We start from the raw sequence: 11,350 nt of genomic DNA on the forward strand, positions 1-11,350 counted from the left end.
ACTGTCATTACTAATCTCACAACAACAAAAAGTCTTCTTTTCTCCACCTTGAGCACAATTCTTAAATTGCCATTGTTTTCTTCCTACTTTGCTCTAACTTCCTTTTTCTTTTTTATTTCCTTCCACTTCTGTGCTTTGGGACCAATGGGATTTGATCTCTATAGCTACTGCCTTTCTTCTGGCCAAGGAATTTATCCAACCTCATTACATCTTTGGTTCCTCTCCAAAGCACACACACTAGGAACTTCTTTAAGGCCTTCCAAGATCAAGTGTGTCTTGAACAGGTATGGTTGGTGGAAGTTCAAACTCCAGGTAAGAAGGATTTACCTCTTTCAATCACTTTGTTTAAAAGCTAATTTTATCATGTATCCAAGCAGGCCATACCTCAAGAGATTCCTAAAGTCCAACAAAACAGATAAATGGTTTTAGACATTAAACTTTTCCTGGTATCTAATTTTATTTATGAAATGTCAAAAAAATTTTAGACATCACCAATTAAACACCGACATTATTAGGACTTGCTGGCTTGCTGTACCAAACTAAATAATAAGTGAAAACGATGATCTTCCCCACAGCAAATAACAGAGCACCTAGCATATGTCCAGCATTCTACTCTATAGGCTTTGATGTCAAAGACCAAGTCCTTGCCCGCCAGGTGCCTGCAATTAGGTACTGGGAATACACTTAAAACGATATACAAAACAAGATTAAAGAAACAAAACTGAATTTTTTAGCATGCCGAATGACAAAGTATATAGCAAACTATTTATAAATTGAAACAGCAATAATATTTGTATTACATATAGTTTTCATTCTGCTATTGTATCATTGCACACAGGAAATCTGCTTATCCTTTGTAGTCATATTTACCCAGTAAATAGCTTTCCTGGGTGAAGAAAAGTTCTCCAGTAGGACATGAAATCTCTAATCCACTCTTAAAATTGCTAAGGATAAGAAAAATTTTATTTTCGAAAGAGAACCTTCCATACTGAACTCCATTCCCTAAAATAAAGCATTTACACTTTTAAATATAAAAAAGGGTTTGATGTTATGAAAGTCAGTATACCTTATGAATTTATTATCACCAAATACATCTGATGAGAAACAAAGTGAAAACAAGACTTCGCCATCAGTAGGACAGTAAGGTGATAAGAACCAGAAAGAGAACTCAGTAACACTGAATGTCTGCCATGAGCAGCATTCTACCAGGAACTTCGTATTTTCTCACTTAATCTTAGGTAGCCAACCTTCAATTACCCTCCAATGGTGAAGAGCTAAATACATTATCCCATAAATAAAAGACCCATTTTAGTCACTAATTTAAACCTCATTAAATAAGAAAATACATATTAATATGTAATATGCCAGGTGACAGCAACTTATAACAGTAAGCTAAAGGAGAATCAGATGATTTTAAGCAGCCAAAGGTGATTACACCATCAAAACCTTGGATACAAAATTTGCCTTTGACATCCTTCATTTTCTTTTTCTGCAGAGTTAATCTCCTGATTCACCCTTTCCCACTAACCCTAATACCTTCACACCTTCACACACCAGAGAATAAAGATCCTGACTTTTTTCAGATAACCAATCATAGATAGTCCCTCATTTGCCTGTTAGTTGTATTCCAGAAGTTTACTGCACCTACAGAAACTGTACTGTAAGAGTAATTAGATTCCTAGACCAGTTCATAAGAGCCTATTTAACATATGTGGTGCTGAAAAGCTGTGGATTTTACAATAAACGGTAGAAAACTGATATGATGCTAATAATGAGACAAAACACAGGTTACATTCTTCCCCCAAGTGGTCTGGTAGCTACTGGTGGGTTGCATTCCCCTGTCACACCCTCTCCCCACCAAACACCTTGTCTTCAATGAGACAATGCTAGCTCATCAATTTTAGACTTCGCATATACTCTGTTCCTCATCATTTCTCAACCAAAAAAGTGGGGGGTAGTTTCACTTAATTCTCTTCCCTGGTTAATTTCGCTGTCCATAAAATGAAAAGAATTAGGAGAATCAGGAATGCACCCTGTCAAGAAAGAGGTTAAGGGTAAAAGGAGGTAACTCCATCTTTTACCAGAGAATAATGTGAATGCTGAAGCCAAAAGACTATATGGGGCTTCCCTGGTGGTGCAGTGGTTAAGAATCCGCCTGCCAATACAGGGTACATGGGTTGGAGCCCTGGTCTGGGAAGATCCCACATGCTGCAGAGCAACTAAGCCCGTGAGCCACAACTACTGAGCCTGCACTCTGGAGCCCTTCAGCCACAACTACTGAGCCTGCGTGCCACAACTACTGAAGCCCATGTGCCTAGAGCCCGTGCTCTGCAACAAGAAAAGCCACTGCAATGAGAAGCCCACGCACCGCAACGGAGAGTAGCCCCCGCTCGGCGCAACTAGAGAAAGCCTGCACACAGCAACGAAGACCCAATGCAGCCATAAATAAATAAATAAATAAATATATTTATTTTTTAAAAAAAGACTGTATGTCAGATATACCATTTATTAGCTTTGTGACTTTGAACAAGTTTCTTTACATCCCTAAGTATCAGTTCCCTCATCTGAATATAGGGGTGGTAGTATTATAATGGCTATATGCCCGGCGTCCCTTCTCCCCTTCCCTTTGGAGAACTATTTCCAGCCCCACCACCTATTCTATACGGCTTTGATAAAGCTGCCCATCAAACGGGTGGGCATGTAATCCAGGCCAGGCCAACTAAGAGTACCTTAGCCCTCCAACCACAATGTTAGTCCAGAAATGGGCCATGACACAGCAAGGCCAACTGAAGTCCTTTTCTTGAAACATGGAGGCTGTGGGGTTGCCCAGCTGGAATGAAGTAAGCCTGGAGCTACCTGTGCAGTGTTTTCCAATATGTGCAGAATACCTATCTGCAAAAGGAAAGACTAGAGAAATGAGAGAAAGATTCCTGATAACATCTGATTCCCTGGCTCCAGCCAACTAGGTTACTGGCCTATCCTTCACAATACCCTTTTTTTGCTTAAGCTAGTGTGAGTTGTGTTTCCGCCCTTGGCAATGGGGAAAAGTTCTATTTAAAAGGCATTCACAGAGCTGTTGCAAAATTTAATGAAAAGTAACTAAACTGCCTGGCAATTGCAGGTACTTAATAACTGGGTCCCTGTTGAAGCTGTTACTCCCGTAATCAGAAAATACCACCAAAGAGTGAAAGGAAAGCCAGAAACAAAAAAACAAAAGGCAGGTAAGTCTAAAACAGCATTCCTGGCTGCAGGTAGCAGTCTGGGGACAAACATGAAGAAAGCGACTCCTCAGGTAAGGAGAGAACCTATGAAGCTCACAGCCACTATCAGACTTCAAATGAATTTACTGTGAAAGAACTAAGGAATTTCACTTCTAGCACTAAAACTCATAGCAGAGTATGACTGACCTCCCAAAGTGTTTGTCTTTTCATAAGATGAGTGTCTCAACGTTTATCAAAACGTACAACTATGATTTTAAGCACCTAAAACCAATCTCAAAGTTTTAAGGTCTCATAAGACACAACTTAATGTTCATATGGTTCATAATTATTGCTTTAGTCACTGTTGTTTCCTAAGTAGTAACATAAGTTTATCTATTAAACATTTATTACAATTTAAGTATCCTTCAACTAATAAAACAGATGAATTCCTTAAAATTTTATACAGAGAATTATAATATCACTGTGTAATGTGAAAAGAAATCACAAATCTGGATTACCCACCCAACCCCAATCAATGAGTCAAGTTGAAGAATATTGGAGAAAATGAAGACTCAACTCCATTGCACTCAGAATGCTGCCATACCCCACAAACAACCATCCCTCATGTAACAGCTACTATGATATATGCAAGGCATTGTGCCAGCACAAGCCAGGCTCCACAGAATGTGCTCCATTAGCTGAATTGAATTATTCAGCTACTACAATCTGATGAAATTCATCTTTTTCCCAATACATAGGGGGAGAAAATTAAAGGAATTTTCACAATTTTAAATGTTACCTATTTCTTTTCCTTAAAACTTTGGACTTCCTTTACCTATTCAACTAGAATCTAATGTGAGGTACCATCTGATTTAGCACATAATTAGACACTTAGCTTTGCTTCTCAGAGGTATTCTGCAAAGAGGACTTCAATTTCTGTACAAATTTGAAAACCACAATGCTAAGAGATGAGGAATCAAAAATAATATAAGCCAGGGCACATCAACTATCTCAATGAGTTACAACCTAGTTGTAGAGAGTGGATATAGAAATTTTTAAAAATATTAAGAAAAAAATGATGAAAAAGTCAGTCAACAAGTTCTACAGGCAATCTGTGAAGGGAGTAAGATCACTAAAAAAATTATTGGGTTGGCCAAAAGGTCCATTCGGTTTTTTCCGTAAGATGGCTCCAGTAGCACTTAGTTGTCTTTAACTTCATTCGAAACAATTTTGTTAGGCTGTATGTGACAGCTGTCATATCAGCGTACATTAAAAAAAAGACTTATCAAAGTTGGTGAATTTTTGTGTAGCCATTTTAATATTGAAGATGGAAGAAAAAAAAGCCACATTTTCAGCATATTTTGCTTTATTATTTCAAGAAGGGTAAAAACGCAACCGAAATGCAAAAAAAGATTTGTGCAATGTATGGAAAAGGTGCTGTGACTGATCAAACGCATCAAAAGTAGTTTGTGAAGTTTTGTGCTGGAGATTTCTCACTGGACGATGCTCCACGGTCAGGTAGACCAGTTGAAGTTGATAGCAATCAAACTGACACCTTAATTGAGAACAATCAACGTTATACCATGCAGGAGGTAGCCGAAAGACTCAAAATATCCAAATCAAGTGCTGAAAAGCATTTGCACCAGCTTGGTTATGTTCATCACTTTGATGTTTGGGTTCCACAAAAGTTAAGTGAAAAAAACTTTGTTGGCTGTATTTCTGCATACAATTCTCTACTTAAACATAATGAAAACGTTCTGTTTTGAAAACAAATTGTGATGGGTGATGAAAAGTGGATACTGTACAATAATGTGGAATGGAAGAGATCGTGGGGCAAGCGAAATGAACCGCCACCAACCACACCAAAGGCCGGTCTTCATCCAAAGAAGGTGATGTTGTATATACATGGTGGGATTGGAAGGGAGTCCTCTATCACGAGCTCCTTCTGGAAAACCAAACTATTAATTCCAACAACTACTGCTCCCAGTTAGACCAACGGTAAGCAGCACTCCACAAAAAGCATCCAGAATTAGTCAACAGAAAACACATAACCTTCCATCAGGATAATGCAAGACCACATGTTTCTTTGATGAGCAGGCAAAAACTGTTATGGTTTGGCTGGGAAGTTCTGATTCATCCACCGTATTCACCAGACATTGCACCTTCGGATTTCCATTTATTTAGGTCTTTACAAAATTCCCTTAATGGAAAAAATTTCAATTCCCTGGAAGGCTGTAAAAGGCACCTGGAACAGTTCTTTGCTCAAAAAGATAAAAAGTTTTGTGAAGATGGAATTATGAAGTTGCCTGAAAAATGGCAGAAGGTAGAGGAACAAAAGGGTGAATACGTTGTTCAATAAAGTTCTTGGTGAAAATGAGTCTTTTATTTTTACTTAAAAAACTGAAGGCACTTTTTGGCCAACCCAATAAATAGTAGTAATGAGGCAGAAGGTGATTCAAAAGACACAAGCTATAAGCTGGGCTTTGAAAGAAAGAGAAGCATTTAAAAACACGGCTGAGAAAGCAACTGGTGCCAGCTTCATGCTGTGCTACAACAACTACTGCAGATCTGTGAGTTTTATCTGGCAAACTCATGGTGGTTAAAAAAAGAGGTGTCCTATGAGAACTTTAAATAAGTCAGGTAACACATAAATTCCCAATTTTATATATTTCAGGCTAAACTTATTGTCATATAGCATAAAAACCTCAATAAACTAGAAACCAACTAACAAGACTTCCAATCAATAATAGAAAATATATGAAACCCAGGTTCTTGTCAGGAACTAGAACTGAAAATTCTCTGTTATTCAACCCTTTTTTAAAACTTGTCTATAAAAATACACAAAGAGGCTTTTCTATGTGTGGTTCTGGGGGCCATGTAATCTATTTAATCCTTTAGACATTTCTAAATTGTATTCTTAGATCAGGCTGATTAGACCTCTGCTGATTCACCCTACTCCTAAACTCACTAATAAATTGTTTTTCGCATCATGCTGTTTGTTTACACTAAGAAATATTATAAGAAAAATCATAAAAAGCTCATTGTTATGGTTCCTGGAAGAATGCTATCTGAATTCTGTCTCTCTTTATGTATATCAGGTTTCAGTAACATGAAAAGCAACGTTTTTATCCAATGGATACTGTGAATCCTATAAATGATCCATTATCCCCCTTTGTTTTGGCCCCAAGGAAGTTCAGAACAATGTTTGTAGCCCTTTTCTAAAAAATGAACAAACTACATAGTTTGCATCTCCAGAAAAAAATGTTACTTCAGTTTATTATTCTATGTTTATTTTTTCGCTCATATGATTCTCTTACCTGTACTCTTGAATTTTTTTTTAATTGCCTCACATCCTTTGTGGAATAACATGGGGTGCAAATAAATAATACAAAATCTAGAATTCACAACAATTAAACAGCATTGGGCACTGGAGGGGTGTTAACATTTTACTACATTCTACTCTACTTTTAAGACAATAGGTAGAGGAACAAAAAACATTTGCAAAGAAGTTTTCTGTTTTTTTTAAAGTCCAGGATATCTGCCAGAATTAATACACATTCAAGCCAATCTTCTGTAATGCTGGTATCTGTCTAGAACACTATACAATAACTGAAACTCAGAACACTACACCCAGAGCACTAAAAGAGCCTATTAAATATTAGAATGCTTCAGGCTTTTTCTTAAAAAACTAGAAGTACACTAAGACATCGTTTTAGATTTATTTTAACTACCATGACCACCACCACATTTTCTAGTTAAAACTCTCAGAAAACCCAATTAAAGATAATACCTCATTATCCCAGGTAATCCAAGTAAATATGGACCTTCTCTAAGGTTCTATTCTGGGCCTCTCTGAAACTCAGTGGGCATTTCTACCCTCACAGTTTCAATTTCTATGTGAATGATTCCAAAATCTCTATCCCACCTCAACTGGACACCCTGTCATAACCTCACTTAAAATGCTCAAAATGGAGCTTCACTGTCTTCCTCTTCTCCCTCACCCCATAAGCAACCCTTTCCAAAGATCTCATTCTGTCCAATTCCAATTCCAAGTCATCTTTGTCCCTTCCTTCTCCTCATCTCTAGTATTCTATCTTATCAGGCTCAACCATTTCTTCTTCTGAAGTGTCTTTCTGGTTGGTATTTTCTTTTTCATTTGCACTTGTATGTTACTAGTTCAGGCCCTAATTATAAGTTGATGCCTCTCCTCTCCTCAGACTTTCCATTTCACCCTCTATTTCACTGTCTCAGCATTGTTTTTTATCAAGTCATTTCCCTCAATCCTGCAGTAGGAGTTTCCTACAACCTGTTACATCATCAAAGTGACATCCCTCAACCTGAACTTGCAGGGAAATCCAGGATCTGGCCCCATGCTAAGTATCTCACATTTCCCATAACTATCCCTAAATCACCATTCACTACACCAGGCCAAGCAGGTTAATGCACCTACCATGCTAAGTCACAGTCTTTACTTTTTCTGCCTCCAATCTACACCTGGAATTGTCCTCCTCTCTGCCTTAGCCAAATCTTACTAATTCTCCAGGACATGGCTCATGTCTCATCTCAGTAACGAAGCACTCTCCTTATTATATCACATATGGACTTTGTTCTTATCTGATTTCCCACTGTATGCACAATCAGTATCAAATTGCTTGAGTTAATTGTTCTCTAATTGCTTCATGTGTATGCTCTCCCACTTGGTCTCATCTATTTCCATGGTTTTAATTATAAACTGTAAGCTAACTTCCAAGTCTAAATCTCCACACTTGTCCTTCTCTTCACTAAACTTAAGGCTTATACATCCAACTGCTTACCTGAAGTCCTGTTTGGATGTTTAAAGGACATCTCAGACTTAACAGTCCAAACAGAACTCTTGATTTTTACCACTGAAACACATATCCTCCAGTCTTGCTCATTTCAGTCCCATTATCCAAGTAATTATGGACATTGTTTAGGCCAAAAATCTAGAAGTAACTCTGATTATTCTCTTTCCCTCACATTCCACTTCAATCCATTAGGAAGATTTGTTGATACTGCTCCCAAAATACAGCCCAAATCCAACCCCTTCTCATCCTTATCACTCTTATTCAAGTTATAAGCATCGCCTCTACCTGAACTTCTCTAAGAGTCTCCTAAATGATCTCTCTGCTTCCACTCTTAGAGCCCATTCTTCATATAGCAGCCAGGATGATCTACTCAAAGCCAAAATTAGATTTTATATAACTCTCCAGCTTAAAATTCTCCAATGGCTTCCTATAACGTTAAACTCAATCCAAACTCCTTATCATAGCCTAGAAGGCCCTACGTAACCTGTCCCATTCTTACCTTTCTAACCTCACCTTCCACCATTCTATTAATTGTCCGTATTGCTTCATTGTCTTGGTTTTCTTTCCATCCCTTGATCTGTAGTGAAGGCTTTCTGCACTGGCTATCAGCTCTGCCTTGATCTTCATCCACTGCATTCTTAAGACTGCCGTCTTTCACATCTTTTAGGTCTCTGTTCAAATGTAACCCTCTCAGAGAGGCCCTTGACCACCATAAAGTCACTATTCCATTGCCCAATTTTACTTTCTTTATATACAATAAATAGTGATGAGCACCATCCCCTCTCACTAGGATGTAAACTTCTTAAGTTCACTGAGGGCAGATATCAGGTATGATTTTTTTATATTTCCCATGACAGTTTTCCTGGGCATGTAAGAACACCAATAAATATCTAATGATCAATTATAAGATAGAATATCTGTAATCTTCAAAACTATAAAATTTTCTAAAGCCAGACATAAACACAGAGAAACTATAAAAAGGGTGATGACATGATGAATACTATTTAGTATAAGTTCAGAACCACATGATTCTTGACTTGAAAAGTTCTCCTAAACTAATCAAACACTAATTTCTATTTAGACCATTTAAATTTCATTAAAATGACAACCACTGAGCAAATGATTCTAATGGAGCAAACTGATGTCTTACTTAATGTTATAATGTCCAGTTTTCAGTGTACATCTATCAGGAAGCTGAGCCAGTTTTCTCGAGAGCATTTTAAAATACTTTCTGCACTCCTGCATGCCTGTGCCTTGTTCATAGTCAGTAGAAGCAGAAAGTGGCAGTCCATCTCTGACACGAATGACTGAGGCAGATAAAATCATAGACATTTCAACTGACAAAGAAGACCTAAAACAAAAAACAATTTGGGTTAGGTAAGAAATTAAAGCCAAAGCTGATAAACACAGTGCAAAAATGTGCAACTCACTAATAATCAAAGACATATTAATTTAAAGCAATGATATATCATACTTTCCTTCACAAATCAGCTGTTAAAAAAATACTTCTTTCTGGTATTTCCATGAGTATATGTGGAAGTACATACTGGAATAAAAACCATTCTCAAAACAATTTGTTGATATTCAACAAGAGTTTAAAAATATTTATGCCCTGGGGCTTCCCTGGTGGCGCAGTGGTTGAGAGTCCGCCTGCCGATGCAGGGGACGCGGGTTCGTGCCCCAGTCCGGGAAGATCCCACATGCCGTGGAGCGGCTGGGCCCGCGAGCCATGGCCGCTGAGCCTGCGCGACCGGAGCCTGTGCTCCGCAACGGGAGAAGCCACAACAGTGAGAGGCCCGCGTACCAAAAAAAAAAAAAAAAAAAATTTATGCCCTTTGACCACAACAAATTTATATACATAACCCTATCTTAAAGAAAATAATCAGAATTAGACAAGATTTTAAACGAAAGACATTTTTCTCATAGAAATAACTGAAAACAACCTAAACGTTCAACAATAGGGGGATGGTTAAACAAATTATGGTACACCCCTATGATGGAATATGATGCAACTAAAAGTTATGTTTGTTAAAAATAATTTAGTAATGTGGTAAAATGCTTATATGTTAGGTAGAAAAAAAGCAGGATCAAAACTGCAAATGTTGTTTTCCATAAACACACACAGAGAAGGAAGAAAGGAGGGATAAATAGAGAAATAGATATTGGAAAGAAACATGACAAAATTAGAATGCTTATCTCCAGGAAATAGTATTATGGGTGATTGTTATCATTTTATAATTTCCTAAATTTCTGTAATGTTCCACAATGAGCACATATTACTTTTATAATCAGAACAAATGTTTTTATTTAAAATAAATTTTAAAGCTAAAGGAATACTACTTTTTTTTGGCCATGCCATGAGGCACACAGGATCTTCCCCCACCAGGGATCAAAACCGTGCCCCCTGCATTGGGAGCACGGAGTCTTAACCACTGGACCGCTAGGGAAGTTCTAAAGGAATACTACTTTTAATGTTGTTCTCAATCTTTTTATTAGAAAGCAAGTCATAATGACCTTTTTTATTATATTCTAATCATGCTTTACAAAAATAGATAAAAGGACTGCATAGGCCTATTCAGGTCTGAAAGAAATCAGGTAAATAGTCAAACTTCAATAAAATACACAACACAGACCACACACAGTGGTCCACTGTGTAAAAACTACTGGAATTTTGATTAGAAATGCAGATTTCTGGGTCCACCCTCCCCCCAAAATTCTGATCCATTGACTATGGGGTGGGGCTTGAGAATTTTCCATTTTCAGCAAATTCCCTAAGTAATTACTATGCTTATTATCTAAGGATCATACTTTGAAAAACACTGAATTAAAACATGTTCACAATCTGAAATTAAGTGATAACTCTTTCCTGCCAGGCAGGAAAGAGCACAATGCCACTAAATACTTCTCCTTCACTAACAGGAGGCACAACTGGTAAAAAACTGAAAAATCTGGTAACAATTTCATAGGCTTTTTTCAAGATATCGTATCTCAGAGACTAAATTAATCCTTACCTGCCCAGCTCAGCTAAGTCAATATTATCTCACTCCAAAAATGAAAAACTAAGTTAGTAATATATCAAAAAAATGACAAAGAAAATCAACTGCTACCAATTTTGGAAACCAGAGGTCCCTAGTTTTTGTTGCTATGTCAAGTTAAAATCTGAGTGCCCATTCATGATGGTAACTGACTGACATTAAAATCAATCCAAATGGGCTTCCCTAGTGGCACAGTGGTTGAGAGTCCACCTGCCAATGCAGGGGACACGGGTTCGTGCCCCGGTCCGGGAAGATCCCACATGCCGCGGAGCGGCTGGGCCCGTGAGCC

The 11,350-nt window shown here is 37.8% G+C and overlaps 1 protein-coding gene across 3 annotated transcripts in view; it reads right to left on the bottom strand.

Annotated features, from left to right (window-relative positions):
• SEC22A (SEC22 homolog A, vesicle trafficking protein) overlaps window positions 1–11,350 on the bottom strand; it is a 74,412-nt gene that overhangs the window by 58,336 nt on the left and 4,726 nt on the right. For all 3 annotated transcript variants that reach the window (XM_024120370.2, XM_024120371.1, XM_028492985.1), the window contains exon 2: window positions 9,177–9,377. In XM_024120370.2, the coding sequence (XP_023976138.1) occupies window positions 9,177–9,358 (182 nt within the window). In that variant the 5' untranslated portion in view covers window positions 9,359–9,377. The remainder of the gene's footprint in view (window positions 1–9,176; window positions 9,378–11,350) is intronic.

The sequence above is a fragment of the Physeter macrocephalus genome, chromosome 1 (genome assembly GCF_002837175.3).
Source record: "Physeter macrocephalus isolate SW-GA chromosome 1, ASM283717v5, whole genome shotgun sequence".
NCBI lineage: Eukaryota > Metazoa > Chordata > Mammalia > Artiodactyla > Physeteridae > Physeter > Physeter macrocephalus.